This window comes from Solanum stenotomum, chromosome 5 (assembly GCF_019186545.1).
Source record: "Solanum stenotomum isolate F172 chromosome 5, ASM1918654v1, whole genome shotgun sequence".
Classification (NCBI taxonomy): domain Eukaryota; kingdom Viridiplantae; phylum Streptophyta; class Magnoliopsida; order Solanales; family Solanaceae; genus Solanum; species Solanum stenotomum.
Window position 1 is genome coordinate 23,828,046 of NC_064286.1, and position 18,879 is coordinate 23,846,924.

An 18,879-nucleotide genomic window follows, 5' to 3' on the forward strand; every position below is an offset into this window, starting at 1 on the left:
ATTTAAGGAATTTTTTTTTAAAAAAAATAAAATTATGGTCTTAAATTTGCAATAATATTTATGTGACGGTAAAACAATATCATTTACAGTATAATTAAATTTTTTATAGTTCAACTATTTTTAAATAAATATAGATGTTTCGCAAATCACAATGAGCTAAAAATTAAAAGAGATACGTAATATGGAACATCCATAGTAAAATTTATTTCAAAGAAAAAGTTTAGCCAATAGAAGTTAGAAATCACACAAACAATTAGATCCTTTCGCAATCTAAAATCTTACTATTCTTTTAAGACATTCAATGCTAATATGAATAACAGACAAGGTCTGGCCATCTCCCACTTACAGTATGCTGATGACACATTGATATTTTGTGATGCAGACAGCTCTCAACTAAAGTACTTGGGAGTAATTCTGATCCATTTTGAAGCCATCTCAGGCCTACACATCAATTGGAGAAAGAGCTTCATCTTTCCTGTCAATGAGGTGCCTAGGATAAACATGCTTGCAAATATTCTAGGGGGGAAGATAGGGGATCTTCCCACAACATACCTTGGCATGCCTTTGGGTGAAAAGAGCAGGTCAAAAGGTATCTGGAACAACATTCTAGAAAAGTGTGAGAAGAAGCTGGTGAATTGGAAGAGTCAATATTTGTCCTTGGGAGGAAGAGTCACACTCATCAACAGTGTGCTAGATGCTCTACCCACATATATGATGTCTGTTTTCCATATGCCTGCAAATGTGATTGATAGAATGGATGCAATTAGGAGGAATTTTTTGTGGCAAGGAAATTGTATATCCTAATAATCATAAATTCCATCTAGTGAAGTGGGACCAAGTCATTCTCAGCAAAAAGGAAGGAGGTTTGGGGATAAGGAATCTGAAAATCCAGAATCAAAGCTTACTTATGAAGTGGTTATGGAGATTTTCCTCACAAGAACAAGCTCTCTGGAAGGAAACAATAAAGGCTAGGTTTGGTATGGAGAATTTGTGGATCACCAACCTGTCCACACAACCCTATGGATCTGGAGTATGGAGATCCATTAGAAATTTATGGATTAAATTTTTTAACAAATGCAAAATCAAGGTAGGGAATGGTGGAAGGACTTTGTTCTGGGAAGACAAATGGGTGGATCGGGTGACTCTGAGAAATAGGTTCCTTATTTTGTTCAACATGAGCCTTCAAAAAGAGGCTACAATCAGAGAAATGAGAGATAATCAAGGGTGGGATCTAAGGTTTAGAAGACATCTAAATGATTGGGAGGTCAATAAAATAGTTGAGCTACTCAACATTCTAGGGCAGTACAAAGATCTAAACACAGATGGGGACAATCTATTTTGGAATCCAGATGAGCAAGGCAGATTTTCAGTTGGCTCGGCTGTACTCATATAGGTGGATGGCCTTGGAAGATGATTTGGAAAGTCAAGATACCACTTAAGATAGCATGCTTCACTTGGCTGTTAGCCAATCAGGCTGCACTCACTCAACACAACCTCATGAAAAGAGGAATGCAAATCTGTTCCAGGTGTTGGTTTTGTGAATGTGAGGTCGAGACAATAAATCATCTCTTTCTACATTGTAGAGAGGTTGCGAAGTTGTGGCAGATTTTCATCAACTTAAGGGGCATCAGTTGGACTATGCCAAGGAACATCAAAGAAGCTCTAGCTTGCTGGAATAGAGATGGGAATCAATCAGGACACAGGGAGAGATGGAAGATTGTCCCTGCCTGCATTTGGTGGTCTATATGGATGGAGAGAAACCAGAGATGTTTTAAAAACAAGAGCTGCTCTATGCAGAATTTGAAGTTGAATTGCATGGATCTTTTCTTTTTTTGGTGTAAACATGAATATCCTCAAGATGCAGAGGATATTCCTAGTATTTTAGAGTTCTTATGACCTCCATAGGAGTTCTTTTCTTTTAGCAACTTTTGGATGTAAGTATTACTAGAATACTCCTTATGTATTCTTTGTTTATAATACAAGTTACCTTTCTCAAAAAAAATAAATACATGCTATATAGTATGATTTTTCTATGTAAGTAAATAAATAAAATATTTTTAATTTTTTTAAAAAAATTATGATGAATATATGCAATCTTCAATGTACATGGTTAAACTCTAGTTAAAATATAAACTCATAGATAATACCTAACATTTGCAACCATTCTTTTCTTTCCTAATCAACAAATTTCTTTAGTAGAACAAAATGTGAAAATATCTTTCTAAGATAAATTATTTTCTGTCGTATGGACTCCCAAGAATCACCATCATTACTCCAACAACTACAAGAAAAAACCCACACCCTGCATGTCCATGAAATAATTATTGCATCCCTAACTCCTCCATCCCCTCAACCCCATCAACAAGAAAAACAACAACCACTCCCATATGGCCATGGAGCGATGGCAGCACCCTAAACTCACCACCACCACCACAACTGCAAACCCACCAGCAAAAGCAAATAAACTCGTATATGTTAAGTGCACAATTATTTTTTATTAGCCCAACCAATAAAAGAAGAGAGAAGGGCCGAGGAAGTCTTTTATTAATGGTTTGGGAAATCCTCCTACTCTAATTTCCGAATATCACCGAGATTCTTCTCTCTAATTAGGAAGTCTTGTGGGAGGCCTCGAGGATCTAGAAAGAATAATCTTCCACAAATATTAGGTATATATGTTTTTAGTATTACTTTAATTATGTGTCTAGCATTTGATTTAGGAAGGATTTACTTATATACACTTACTCAAATTCCTTTACTGATGAATCATGCTGATTCTGGTGCTGGTGTTACTAGTGTTCCTTCTTCAAATATCGTGATAAGAAACTCCTTAGGAGGTTTTTTTAAGACCATCATCCCAAGGGGTTTCTTACCATGGTTTTCTAAAGAATCAACACTACAAACACAAACATTTGAATCTGGGTAATTCACCACTTAAGAAATTTGACAAAGTGTATATAAGTCAAATTCTTCCTAACAGTAGACACATAATTAAAGAAACAGTAAGAATATATATACCTAAATCTTGTGGTTGTTTCTTCGTCCCAAAGCCTAGGGGACTCCCACGGGACTTCTTAGAGGGGTTTTCTCAAGGAGGATCTCAAGGAGATTCTTAAATTAGAGTAAGAGAATGACCCAAACTATCAGCAAAAGGCTACCTCGGCCGTCCTCTTTTTTTTTATTGTTGGGGTTGGTGCAAAGTGATTTTTGTGGGTAACATATATGAGTTGATTTTCTCTTACTGGAGGGATTTGGGTTTTTGCAGTGGTTGGGTTAGAGCTGCTACGATTACTCCATGGCCATGTGGGAGTGGTTGTTCTTGTTCTTGTTGATGGGGTTGAAGGGGTGGAGGGCTTAGGGATGCAATCATTATTCCATGGGTATGTTGAGGAGGGGGTTGTTCTTGTTTTTTTGGGTACTGGTGGTGATTCTTAGGAGTTTATATGAGATAAAAGAATTTATCATAGAAAGGAGTTTTCACTCTTTGTTCTACTAAACAACTTTGTTGATGGAAAATAAAAAAAATATTTGCAAATGTTAGGATATTATCAATTAGTTTATATTTAAATTAGGGTTTGATCCTGTACATGAAATCCTGATCAATTATAATGCAATCCTCATCATTTTCTTAGTACGAGAATATTATTAATGATTTTTTATGCTTTACGTAGCTTCCGAATATATTTTTATATGCTATTGTGGTCTATATAAATTATATTTTCACTTTTGTAAGATACTATATGAACATACACACTGCTGCTTGTATGTAGCAAAAGATAATTGGTTTTTCTTTTATTGTCAAAAATGAAAGATTGCTCTTTTGTTTCTTTTTGTTTAAAATCTTGAATTTTTACCTGTTCTGTTGGAATTGTTGGAGAACAGAGACAATGAGGAATCTGTTTTGCTGTGTAAAAGTTGACCAATCCACAGTAGATATCAAGGAGAAATTTGACAAGTTTGACGATGTGATTAAGCATGGATGTCATTTCTCTCCATGGTGTATAAGGAGTCAGGTTTCTGGTTACCTAACTTTAAGGCTACATTAGCTTAATGTACGCTGCGAGACCAAGTCGAAGGTGCGTAAATTAGTATGATTTGGTGTAAATACTAGGTGGCCGTGGTTGAAATTTTACTATCAAAGGTGTTAACTTGTTTTTGAATGCTAATTATTTTCCAACTAGATCTATGACTTTTTCATTAGTTCATTATCATAAAATGGGGAAGAAGTTCTCTACTTTGCCAACCATGGGTGGATGTGACAACTTTATCTGTACCACTAATTCTAATGTAAAATAAAAATTCATTAAAATTACAATAAATAGTAGATATGAATTCATTAATTACTTCAAAATATAATGGATTCAGTTCGAAAAACCTTAAACGTTGAACTCATAATAGCATAGGCTTAGAAAACACTTTCCCCATAATTGTTAGGGATAAGTAGTTCATGTTACAACATGATGGATATGTTGTGGCTTTTCTAAGTTTTCAATTTTGTGACCTCTTTTGTTTTATTTTATTTTAAGTAATGAGAATCAAGAAAAGACTGCTAAACTAAGAGGTTGGAGGTTCCAGTCACCAAGTGAGCTATGTTTGAAAAGGTCATTGTTGTCTCTTGGGTAGGTTCCAGGTGGTTGTGGGTATTAGATTAACAATAAAAAAAAGTAAAAGATTATTGCAACTATTAGTGCAAAGATGATTTTATGTTATAAATTGGTCTTGTCTTGATTACTTCCTTTTTCTGGCTTTTGATATTGTAACTTTTTTTACCCCATCCCTTCCGCGGGGGGAAATGGTTCTACTTTTCTCTTGTTGACCTAAACCCTGCAACCTAGTGGTTGAAGATGGAGGTGTTCTACTACTATAAAAAGTCTTGTGCTTTTCTTGTCAACTTTGTCTCCTTCATCATGTTTACTGTGCAAAGAAGTATTCGTGAGCACAAGCAACTAATTCACTAAACTTGGATTTTAGTAGATTATGTCCAGATAATTTATATAGCCATAGAATTGAAAATAGTTCTTACTAGACTGCTAGTTCATATTTTGTTGCACATATTTGTTTGTCCTTGTTACCCTTTGTAAACATCTCTTGTTTCAATCAGTAGAAAGGACATTATGTGAACCACAATAAGTAATCATGATAATTTAATAGGGGCTATCTCACTATGCTCAATCACAGTAATCTACGGCATAACCTTGTCATTTGTCATGATTTAACTGGTAAAATATTTCATTTTTCGTGCAGGATAATGTATTTGTAACTGTTGTTGCTTCAATTCAATATATTTCTCTGGTTGATAAAGCTACTAATGCTTTTTACAAGCTAAGTAATACTCGATCCTAGATCCAAGCCTATGTGTTTGATGGTATGAATAAACGAGTATCTTAGATTATTTATCTCATGACACAATAAAAATGATTATATCTAAACTTTCTGTGTACTGTAATTGCATGAGCACAATGTTTGTCGGTATCTTTTTTGAACTTATTATTTCCTCCTAGATTATTATGGCCTCTCTCATGATTGTACAGTTATCAAAGCGAGTGTTCCAAAGCTAAATCAAGATGATGTCTTTGAGAAAAATAATCAAATTGCTAAACCAGTGGACAGTGTGTGGGGATTCCAACCCCATTTCCCATTGTTAAAAGTCCTACTTTGCAGCAAATTGGTGCAAATCTCTACAACCATAAGATTAAAAAAAAAATCGAACCAAGTCTCACTAAGAAACCTAACAAAGTTTGAAATAATGATTCTTTCATGATGTCAGTACTGACATCATAGGTACAATTGTGTTCTATAAATAGAGAACTCTTGCTCATTTGTAAGAACACAACAAGATAGAAAGAAAAGTCATTTAGAGAGAAAAGTGAGGTACACCATAGACTATACAAGAATATAGTTTGTGAAGAAAAATACAGTGTGAGCAATATTTTAGTAAGGTGATAAATGAAAAGAGTTATTCCTTTTGAGTGTGTAACAGTCATTTTTAGTATTGTACTCTTGACTTCACAGTAAAAATATTTCTTGCTATAGTGATATCAGTTGCTCCTCTTGGCTAGTGGTTTTTTCCCTTATTGAAAAGAGTTTCCACGTAAAAAAAAATTGGTGTCATTATTTTCCCATTTTATTTCCGTTATTTTTACCATATATATTTTGGTGTTAGTTCACATTTTCTGAACAAACTAGTATTAGAGCGTTGGTTTGCAATAGCTATATTTTTTTATGGAAAACGATGGAAGCCAAAACAAGTAGAGTGATTACTTTGAATGATGTTAATTATGCTATTTTGTAAGGTAAAATGAAATATCTGCTATATGTTAAGATTTTTTATCAACCAATCTTTACCACTATAAATCCACAAAATAAAATAGATGAAAAGTGGAATCTGTTGCACAGATAGGTTTATGGATTCATTAAGGAATGGATTGACGATAATGTATTGAACCATATTTCTGGAGAGACACAAGCTCGAAAAATATGGGAGAATCTTAAAGTTTGTATGCTCGGAAGACCAGGAACAATAAATTGTTCTTAATAAAGTAGATGCTAAGTTTAAAATATCTTGATGGTTCTTTGATGCCAGATCACTTGAACAATTTTCTAGGGATTATGAACAAATTATTTTCTATGGGCATCAAATTTGATGAAGAAATTCAAGGTTTTCTTCTGCTTGGTTCCCTACCACACTCTTGGGAAACACTTAGAACTTCTTTAATCAAATTCTACTGCGGATGGTGTGATCTTTATGGATTTTACCAAGACTAATGTCTTGAACGAAGAAATGAAAAGAAAATCTCAAGGTTTCTCTTTGTCGGATGTCCTGATAACTAGCTTTAGGGGGGAAAAAACCGTGTGGTTCTCATAATAGAGAACATAACAGGAGAAAATACAGAAGCAGACTTAAGGATATATAATGTTATCATTGTGGCATGAAAGGGCACACAATGAAGTTTTTTCAGAAGTTGAAGAGGGAGAGCAAAAAAAAAGAGGAAACTACAGAAGATTGTAATTAAAACTGCCTAGTCACTGACACCATCGAAGATCTTGTTACCATCCTTGATGTGAATGTGATAGATATTGCTTATGACTCAATCAAGTTGGGTTGTGGACACTAGTACCACATCTCACATGACATAGAGGAAGGATTTTTTCTCTTTCTATACTCCTAGTAATATTTGAACCTTGAGTACAGGTAATGAGAGTATATCTAGGGTGGTTGGTATTGGAATTAATTTTGTGGAAACTAGTGTTGGAACTAAACTAGTTTTGAAAAATGTGAAACATGCTCCTGATGTTCGGTTGCACCTGATTTTTGTTGGAGTTTTGGATGATGAAGGATCTATTAATACTAACGGTGATGGAAAATAAAAACTCATTAAGGGTTCCTTGGTTGTGGCTCATGGTAACAAATTTTGTGGTCTATACTAGACTAGGGCATCTACTTGTGTTGGTATGGTGAATGTTGTTGAGAGCGATATCACTTCAACGTTATAGCACAAGAGGTGTAGCCACATCAGCAAGAAAGGAATTAATGTTCTTGCCAAGAAGAAATTATTGTCAGATTTCTGAAGTGCTAGATAAGAAAAGTGTGAGCATTGCTTGGTTGGTAAACCCAACATAGTTTCCTTTAAGTCTAACCCTCCTTCAAGAAAGACAAAGTTACTTGAGTTGGTGCGCTCTCATTTATCCGGTGTAACGAATAAAAGGACATTGGGTGGTGCACTCTACTTTGTCACCTTTATTTATGCCTACTCAAGAAAACTTTGGGTTTATGTCTAGAAGATTAAAGACTAAGTGTTAGGTGTCTTCAAGCAGTTTCATGCTTCAGTTGAAAGAGGAAATAGAAAGAAACTGAAATGTATGCGTAGTGATAATAGTGGTGAATATTGTAGACCATTTGACGAATACCGTAAGCATCAAGGTATTAGACACCAGAAGACTCCTTTGAAAACTTCTCAGCTTAATGATTTGGTGGAGAGGATGAACATGACCTTGATTGAAAGAGTTAGATGTTTGGTTTCTGAAGCAAAGTTGCAAAAATCCTTCTGGGGTGAGGCTTTATTGACCGATGCATGTGTTATTAATCTATTTCATGCTATTGCTTTACAAAGTATGTTCAAAATAGATTTTTGTATTGAAAGGATGTTTCCTATGACCATTTGAGAGTATTTAGTTTCAAGGCTTTTGTACATGTGCCGAAAAATGACTGGTCAAAGTTAGATGCCAAGACAAGGCAATGCATCCTCATTGGATATGGCATTGATAAATTTGGTTACATGTTATATGATCCAATTGAGAAGAAACTTCTGAGAAGCCATGATATTCTTTTTATGGAGAGTGAAACAATTGAAACTATTAACAAAGTAGAGAAGCTAGAATCTTCAAATTTTGATGCCATAGTTCATCTTGATGAATTTTCTAACACAAGTGTACATGATGTTGTTGGGCTTGATGATCGTGGTGACGCCCAAAATCATGTATCAAATCAACACGCTGATGTTGATAATAATAATGATGTTGTTATTGATGATTCTCCTACTCATGAAGTTGTGGATGAATAAAATATCCCGCTTAGGAGGTCCATAAGACAATATGTTCCTTCCTCTCTATATTCATCTAACGAGTATGTGCTACTCACTAATGGGGGAGAACCCCAAATGTTATGAATAAGTCATGGAGGATGAGCAAAAGGATCAATGGATTGAAGCCATGCAACATGAGATGAAGTCTCCGCATAAGAACCACACTTATGAGTTGGTGAAATTGCCAAAGTGCATAAGAGCTTTGAAGAACAAGCGGGTGTTTAAAGTTAAAGTTGAAGAACACAACTTGAAGCCCAGGTTAAAACCTAGATTGGTTGAAAAGGGATTTTGTCAACGAAAGTTTATTGACTTTGACGAAATATTTTCTCCTATTGTGAAAATGTCTTCCATTTGTAAAGTTCTAGGTTTGGCTCCTAGTTTTAATTTAGAGATTCAGCAAACAGATGTGATGACAGTTTTCCTTCGCCGACCTAGAAGAAGATATTTATATGGAACAACCTGAAGGCTTCAAAGTAGATGGTATAGGAAATTTTGTGTGCAAACTCAGAAAAATTCTCTATGGCCTAAAGAAAGCTCCTAGACAGTGCTACAAGAAGATTGAATCTGTTATGGGGGAGCAAGGTTATACGAAGACTTATTTAGATAATTGTGCATTTTTAATAAAAAATTATAATGATTATTTTATCATCCTCTTGTTATATGTGGATGATATAATGATTGTGGGCACAAATACTTCCAAAAATGACGAATTGAAGAAAGAGTTGTGGAAGTCTTTTTCTATGAAAGACTTTGGTCATGCCAATAAAATTTTATGCATGAGAATAATCGTCATAGAGATGAAAGGAAGATTCACTTGTTACAGAAGAACTACATTGAACGTGTACTAGAGAACTTTAAAATGAAGAATGATAAGGCTTTTAGCACACCTCTTGCTGGTTATAGGAAGTTGAGCAAGAAGATGTGTCCTATAGCTAGGGAGGAAAAGGATAGCATGGATAAAGTTCCAGATTCCTCTGTTGTAGAAACTTTAATGTATGGAATTGTATGTACTAGATCTGATTTGCTCAAGCAGTTGGTGTTGTCGGCAAGTTTCTCGACAATCTTGGAAAAGAGCTTTGGGAAGGTGTAAAGAGGATACTCAGGTATCTTAGAGGAAGCTGAGTGAATGCTTTTGTTTTGGACCATCATATCCAATCTTGAAGGGGTATATAGATGTTGATGAGGCAGGTGACCTTGATAACAAAAAATCTATTACTGGATATTTGTCTACTTTTTTAGGAAAAAAGTTATATCATGGCAGTTGAAGTTGCCAAAGCGTGTTGCATTGTCTACAACAGAAGTTGAATATATTGCGGCTACTAAAGGTGGAAAGGAGATGATAGGCTCAAGCGATTTCTTCAAGAACTTGGATTGCAATAAATGAAGTATGTTCTCTATTTTAAAAGTTAGAGTGCAATAGACTTGAGCAAGAATTCCATGTACCATGCAAGGACAAAACACATCGGTTCCATATGTCATTGGATTCGTGAGGAAGTGGAGAGTGAGTCATTTCACGTCAAAAAGATCCACACAAGTGAAAATCCTGTAGATATTCTAACCAAGACGATACTGAAAGACAATTTCGACTTATGGAAAGAACTTGTGGGTATGAGCTCTCTCTAAAGAAGATGAATATATCTCTTTCTAGTGAATGGAACTGGATGGGGAGATTTGTGGGGTTCTGGCCCCATTTCCCATTATTAAAAGTTTCACTTTGTTGCAAATTGGTGGAAATCCCTACAACCAGATGATCACCATTTTTACAAACCAAGTCTCACCAAGAAACCTACCAAAGTTTGAAATAATGGTTATTTCATTTTCACTGATGACATCGTAGGTACAATTTTTTCTATAAATAGAGCACTCTTGGTGATTTGTAAAAACACACCAAAATAGAGAGAAAAATTCATTTAGATACCAAAGTGAGGTATACCATAGACTATACAATAAATTAGTATGTGAAGAAAAGTAGAGTATGTGTGATATCTTAGTAAGGTGGTAAATCAAAAGAGTGTTATTTCTTTTGAGTGTATAGTAGTCACTTTGAGTACTATACTCATGACTACACAGTGTAAAAATGTCTTGCTATAGTGATATCATTTCTTCCTCATTGCCCGTGGTTTTTTCCCTTATTGAAAAGGGTTTCCACATAAAAATTCTTGGCTTCTTTGTTTTCCCTTTTTATTTCCATTATTTTTACTGTATATAATTTTGTGTTAGTCCGTGTTTTCCCAATAGGATGACCTTGAAATGGTAATCTATTCCCATAAAGAAAAAGGACAAGCTGATGATTATAATGTACATTTTCCTTTTTATGATATATAGGCAATGTTTGCTTACGCATATGAGATTGTTCAGACACTCATAGTTGATTTAGAGCCAGAAGAACACGTTGAGCAAGCTATGAATGAAATCAATGCAGGAATCATGTTTAACCTTTCTCTTTAGCTAGTCCAATGCAGAAAACACATACTTCCCCTATCTAATAGCACTAATTCATGTCTCTGGTATGATTTATAAATGGCTAACTCATAAATTTAGGTGTGATCAGGTTTGTGAACCAACAAAGTTGTTTCAGAATTATGGATGGATGGGGATGTATAAAATAAGACGATAAAGAAATGACTTGGGAATGACTAAAATACATATATATGGTGGTCCGTATACACATGAACACAACAAAAAAGAATATGGATAATATAGTAGAGGAATGATTTGGTCACTTAAATGTGCAAATTGTACCATGGCAGTATTTTTTCCTTTGGAAGAATCAAATACTTAGCTTATGTATATCTCAAGTTTGCTCATATTCTCATGTGAAACATGAGAGCATTAGCTACTTAGTATTTCATTATACGTATGACACTACCTCATAGATTTCAGTAGCCCGTAAAGTGCATCACGACTCCTTTTGCAAAAAAGGCCTTTTGTGGTTCTCAAGAAAAGATTTCCTTGATAGGAGAATACATTCGATTATTGCTACGTTCTGTTGACTACATTGAACCATATTAAGCAATTCGTTTCAATTTGTCTAGAATCTTTCCGGTCGAGAGTAATTTTTAAAGCTTAAGCCTAATTGTTGGTTTACATCGAACTCTTGTGAGTTGCAAACTTTAGAGTAGCCGCAAATGAGAAAGCTGAAGCTGAAAAAATTGTCCAGATTAAAAGAGATGAAGGTAATGCTGAAGCCAAGTACCTAGCAGGACTAGGGGTTGCTAGACAACGTCAGACCATTGTAGATAGTTTAAGGGAAAATGTTCTTGGCTTATCGGTTAACGTCCCAAAACTACTGCTAAGGATGTCTTGGAAATTGTCCTCATCACTCAGTATTTTGACACCATGAATGAAATTGGTGCCAGCTCCGAATCCTCAACTGTCTTTATCCCACATGGACCTTTTGTTGTTAGTGACATTGCAGGGAAGATTCGACAAGGATTGCTACAGGGTTCAGCTATCGAGCAACAAAATCTTTTATAAATGTGTTTCAGAGTGTCTCGTGTGGTTCTGTTTTGTAAGTAATATTTCTTGATTTGATAATGATTGCCATAATTTTTCTCTACATACCATATGTGTTGCTAATGTAATTACATGCAGTTCAAGTCAAATATTTGTGGTCTTATAGTCAGGTTCAATGTATTGTTTCATTAACATATTACTACATGCTAGAGAAAATTGTGAAAGCATATATGAAGAGAAAATACAGCACCCTGCATGAAATTAATTTCCATTGCATAAGGAGGCTAGAAGCTAATAAACGCATTCATTCTAATAGACACACAAACTCCTAATACCTCTCAGTTCTCCGTATACATGAATGATACTATTAAACACAACTGCAATGCCTAAAATGGCATCCAGAGAACAAAGATAGAACACATTTTTTCTTGAGGCATTACCTCATCTTTTAAGTACGTTATAAATATCAATTACTCAGTAGAATTGATATCAACATACAACATAGTATGAGCTTTATTTGACCGACCCTGCTATTGTTAGAATACATGCAATTTCTCAAACTAACCACACCATTGATGGGTTCTTACAGATGCATTAGAGAGAAGAAAAGGAAGAAATCTTATTTCAGAAAACAGAGAATTTTAACCAACTAATTACAATGTAACAGTGATTTATATACATTGTTTTATTCTTTAACCGACTAACTACTTGCCTAATTCCTTAACTACCCTTAGCTAACTTTACATAGATGATCAAATAATTTCTATCTCAGTACTCCCCCTCAAGCTGGTGGGTGCAAACACATTAAACACACCAAACCTACTCATTTAACATTCGTGTTGTGATCTAGGTAGTCCCTTAGTATGTCTGCAAGTTGTTTTTTAGAGCTTACATGTTCTGTCCTCATCATTCCTGCTTATATTTTTTATCTGATAAAATGGCAGTCAATCTCTATGTGTTTTGTCCTCTCATGAAACACAAGATTAACTGCTATTTGCAAGGCTGCTTTACTATCATTGTATACCACATCAAGCTGTTAAATTTCCCTTCCCAATTCCTTCAATAAGGCAATTATCCATACAAACTATGAAACTGCATTTGCCATGCTCCTATACTCAGCTTCTGCAGAAGTCTTGGAAACCACATTTTGCTTCTAGTATTTGGGCATGCTGCCCAATCTGCATCACAATATACACTCAGTTTGTTAGAGTTGTTGCTGCTTAATAATATGCCAAGTCCTAACTCTCTTTAAGTGAATCTCGTCGGTCTTACTGCTGCCTCCCAGTGTGATTTTTTGGTTGCTGTGAAAATTGGTTTAATGTTCGCACTAAATAAGCAATGTATGGCCGAGTGATAAACGCTCAACTACACCTCATCCAATACTAGGTGTAGGTGATCGTAATCTAGTATAAAACCCAACAAGTGAGTTGGGGTCGAACCCACATGGAGTGGTACAAGTTCGAATTCAGTTACAAAGTTATACACATGGTCTAATCGGTTATAGGAATAAAAAATATCGAAAACATTTAAATAAATCCAGGGTGTGACACGAATGTCAGATGAGGGGCCTGATTTGTCAGTTAACAACTATAGCAATTACGAAAACTTGGGAATCAATAAGTAAAGAGGAATTCTCGTGGATGTGATCGATCATAGGCTAATTCGATGTGTGGGTAATTGGAGTTTAATAACAATTGCTAAATCTCAGTAGGTAGACAAGACTATAGATGCAATACCTTACTCTCGAACAACTATTACAATTCAAGAGAGTTCTCTCGAACCTCGACAAGCTTAACACTATAAAAAGCCCAATACCTCAATTTATCTACTCTATCGAGCTAGATAGGTAGAATCGAACTTAGGATTCACTCTCTCGAGCGAAACCCACATCAACCCAACAACTACAATCATTAATCGAAAGCCTTAGCTCTAAACCTCTTTCTCAAGCAAGCCCAGAATACTAAGTTAGAATTGTATTTGCAACGACAATTCATAGATTAATACACAACTATCAATTAAACCCACTTCAATTAAGCATTTAAATTGTAAACAACAATACCCATAAGCTAATTAAAACCAACAATCACATGATCATACCCCAAGAATTGGGGTTTTAGCCACTTATCATAAAAGGGAAGAAACAATTACCAATTATGTTAGCCATAAACTAGTAATGGTTCTTAAACCTCTATAATGCTTCAAATCAACTTAATTCAAAAACCCAATTTAAAAGTTCTCAAAACCAAGTCTCACAAGCTCTAAGTTCTACAATGGAAAGCTCAGGAAAAATTGGATTCAAGCCTAGATTCTGAATTGCGCACGTTCCTCTTCTTTTCAAATTTCAATTTATAGTTTCCCAAATTTTGATCTTCAGGACCATTAGGCGAAGTAAGTCGAGCATCACCGACCAAGTCGGCGACGCATTATTTAACATGTCAAGCACACCGCATCCAATTCCAAGTGTCAACGATCGTAAATTAGTATAAAACCCAACAAATGAGTTGGAGTCGAATCCCACAGGGAGCGGAACGTATATCAAATTCAATCAGGAAGTGCAAATGTGGTCTAATCAGTCATAGGAATAGAAATTATCGAAAAAGACATTAATCAAATAAAAGGGTTGACACAAATGTCAGATGTGGGGTTTTAGGTTGTAATTATCAACTACGCAGTAGTCACAAACACTTAGAACTGACAATAAGGAGAGATATTCTACGGATGTGAACGATTATAGGAAAATTACGATATATGGGTAATTGAACGACTAGTAAAAAAACTAAATATCGGTGAGTAGACTAGACTATAATGGAGATAGCTTTCTCTCAAACAACTATCCCGAATGAGTTGATTTCTTTCGAACATCAACAAGCATGGCAATGAAGAACAACCCACACCTTAATTCATCCATTCTTTCGAGCTAGATCGGTAGGATTGGGTTTAGGAATTACTCTCTCGAGCTATACCCAGCTCAATCCAATACCCACAAATCATTAATGAATAATCTTAGTTCTAAAACCTCTCTCTCGAGTAAGCCAAGAACACAAAATTAGAATTGCATTTGCAACTACAATTCATAAATTAAATCACAATTAGTGATTTAACTCACTTAAAAATAGCATTTAAACTAGTAATTAACAATACCCATAAACTAATTCAACCCATAATCACATGATCACACCCCAAGAATTGGAGTTTTAGCCAAACATCATAAAAGGGTAAAAAAAACTACCGAATTGATTATCCATCAACTGGTAAGAGTGGTTTAGTCTTTACAATGCTTCAATTTGTAGAATATTCGAAACCCACTTCCAAAATTTCTAAATTGAATCTCTAAAATTCTTCAAAACTATGAAAAACTACAGAGAAAAATGTTCTGAAACTAATTCAGTCTAAGTTAGCAAAGTAAAATAAATGTTCAAACTCTAATTTATAGTCACCAAAAATTAGCTACAAAGTGTCATTTGGCGAAGTAAGTCGGGTTCGCCGAACCACTCGGCGAGCCACCCTTTGACCTCTTTCATTGCCTTTTCGCATTGGTATTCAGCATCCTAGAGTTCTGTAACTTTGGGAGATCTATCTTTGCTTTACAGAACTGTTCGACGATTTGCCGACTGCTCCTTTTTGTCACCGACTTGGTTTCTTCCCTCAGGGCTGGCACACTGGAACTTTAGGCAGTCAAGCTAGCCACTCGATGATTCGCCAAGTGCTCTTGGCGATCACCAGGCTTTCCTTTCTTCAATTCTAGAGTTTGTTTTGTTCCTTTTTGCCTGTTAGTGTCCTTGCTTTGTTCCTCAATCCATATACCTGAAAATCAAGGATTTAACATCAGTTTATGGCACAAATTAAGCATTTGAGGACACAAAATATATATAAACAAAGCCTCAAATGAGTCCAAATCTCGCATATATCAACACCCCCAACTTAAACTTTTGCTTGTCCTCAAGTTCAGCAGTTCAAAAGGATGTCTCAAACAGTGCTGCATAACACTCAACATGAATGCATACAACAAGAAGATTCAACTTACTCATGCAATGATCAACTGTGCACTCAAAGATTCAACTTGTGACTCACCACTATCAACGATGCACAAGTTCACAATACTTGCTTCAAATACAAGTTCAAGCTCAACAAAGGTACTCAAATACCCTCACAACAAAAATGATTCCCTATTTACACAAAGTTCTTCAACAATTTATAGTTTCGGAATCACATACGACTCTCACATTTACAAATATGAACAAATGCATGATTTCACCCATAGGTTTGCCCTTATTTTCCAATCAACATTCGCTTCAGCTTACTCAAGATCACAAATGTCTTTTCAAGGCTTGTAACGGGGCTTAGTGTAAAGGTATGTTCATTTAGACTCAGTGGATGCTACCCTCATGAAATGTGGCCTGATTATCACTTTCTTCCTTTTCTTCAACATTTTGATCATGCTCATAATTCACCCCAATTATTCACTTTCAAATGGACTACCGGATACCCCATTTCTTCTACAACTTCAACGACTTTATTTCACAACTTTTTCATTCCTTTTCTTTTTCTTTTCTTCTTTTCTCTTTTTTTTTAATGGAGGGGTTCCATCTTTTTCAAAACCATTGCTCTAAGGGGAATTTTTCACACTTTCTTGATTTACCTTCTCTTTTCACCAACCCCCCAACATAGGCTTTTTGCCTAAGTTGGCTATTTAAACAAACCACACTTCATGAGAATTATGGATAAAGAGGGATCACAATTGTTCAAGTTTCTTCCAAGAAAATGATAACGCTCAATGGGGTTCAAGCAAGGTTCACACATCTTACAAGGTTGGCCACAAAAGAGGTATAAAGTCAATTTGTTTCACTCATCAAATTTTTTGCCTAAGATCATTTCAAGAGCTTGCATCACTTAGTTAACCAGACCAACGGGGCAAAATGTAGGTGTCATCACACACAATATTCAAGGTAAGCTCATCACACAAGGCATTGTCAACAATATCAAATAAGACTCCACACTTTTTAGCTAGTGTGCAATGTTCATCACAAGAGACTCATTTGATAACCGGCTAGTCACAACGAGATGCAAAAAGTCCACACATTGTTTATACAACTTCATTTGGCCTTATCATAGCTGCATATTCATTTTGTTCAATTAAGAACACTATTCAATACATCGGTATTGATCATAACCGATACTCAAATAAATTCGCACAAGAACAACCACAATCACAAATAATAGAAGTGGCACAAAATTTTAAAAGTAGGTCAAAACCATTTCCATTCAAAACAAGGAGCCACAAGCTCAAACATCCACAAGAATAAGATCCAACCACAATTAAAACATAAATATAGATCATAAAACACAATATATACAAACAAAAATGTAATCACAAGAGGTAGGTATGGAAATACCTCACCCCACCCACAAATGAAAAGCAGTTGTCCTCAAATGAAACTAAAACAACCAAAATTAATAAAATAATAGAGAGGGAGGTAAAGATATCATCCTGCCAGGCTAAGCCTAGGTGAAGTCGGCATCGCAGTCACTCCGTTTGTCGGGGCATCAATGCTAAGGGTCACACTCTGGTCTTGGACATCAGTGCCTGGGGTAACATCAATATTGGCCTGCCATGGAAGTCTCTCTGAACAAAGTCTGAATGGTTGAATGTACCATAGCCTCCTCAATATCAGTGAGGCCCTCATAGGTGGTCTCTTCCTGAACACAGAGCTGCTCATCAACGGTCTCAACCTCGAACTCTGCAGCCACCTCATCAGCTCTAACCTCATCTCCGGTGATAGTTGGAGGCACATTGAAATAGGCCAAAATATCTATGTCCAGGTCATCAGGGATCTCCACGTTCCCAAATATCATCGACATAACAGTGGACTTTAGCTTGTCCACATTTTTCCTCAACTCTGCAATTGCGGCCTTTAAGACCGTCACCTCATGAGTGGCTCCCTGACCTCTCACACACATTTATATCCCTGTCGTGAGGGCATCAATAGAGAGGTGTCAAAGAAGCGGTGAGAGCTCTCTCAATCATCCCAAGAACTACAACATCTAGCCTTGAGGCATGTACTTCAACAAAATGGGCTAGGTGCCCCATCCATAACAAAATGGCCTAGGTGAGTGGAGGTCAAAATGCAACAGAACTAGCAGCATACCTAGAAGGCAAAGGAGTGATAGAAGAACTCGAAGTTATAGAAGGGGTAGAGCTAGAAATACCTAAAGGCCAGTGGCCAGAGTAGGCAGTATTGCCTCTATAGGTAGTATCTCAATATCAACAATCGGGGATGTATCCACCGGGCCTGCCCTTTTCTTCTCAGCTTCAATACGTCGGATGTCAGTAGATGAGGTGGGAATTACTTCCACATCCTTCTTCTCATCACATAGCACCCGAGCTCGTCTGCACAACTCGGTGATCAACACCGGAAAAGGGAGAGATGTCTATTGTTGCCTAGATCTCATGGCCATCTCCTATTTAATGATGGCACCTAGATTGATTCTCTTCCCAGCAATAATAGAGCCAAGACAGGCTGCTTTTGTGTGGCGAAGGATAGAATCATTCTGGGATGGCATGATTGTGCTACTGAGGAAGCTGAACCAGTACCTCGTTGCTAGATTGAGGTCTTTCTTCTTGATTGGCACTCCGACCTCGATCCACCTAGGAGTGTTGTTAGATAAAAGAGGGGCCGACAAGATTTTCATGTACTCCAATAAAGTTCTCTTGATCATGCTCTGGTAGTCATCTGCAATTTTCTTAGTGCACTCCAATACGGCATTTATATTATCACTATCACACTTTACTTTCCTTCCCCTGACAACTACATAGTCTACTGGCCTGAAGGGATCAACCTTCCAC

General features: G+C 36.1%; 1 protein-coding gene and 1 pseudogene across 1 annotated transcript; both read left to right on the top strand.

The window, feature by feature from the left end:
- Positions 1-309: 309 nt before the first annotated feature.
- Positions 310-3,432, top strand: LOC125863802 (uncharacterized). Its single transcript, XM_049543799.1, has 2 exons — positions 310-793; positions 3,263-3,432. The coding sequence occupies exons 1-2, from the start codon at positions 310-312 to the stop codon at positions 3,430-3,432; spliced, it is 654 nt and encodes a 217-aa protein (XP_049399756.1).
- A 452-nt stretch (positions 3,433-3,884) lies between these two features.
- Positions 3,885-12,056, top strand: LOC125865683 (hypersensitive-induced response protein 1-like; annotated as a pseudogene).
- Positions 12,057-18,879: the final 6,823 nt, after the last annotated feature.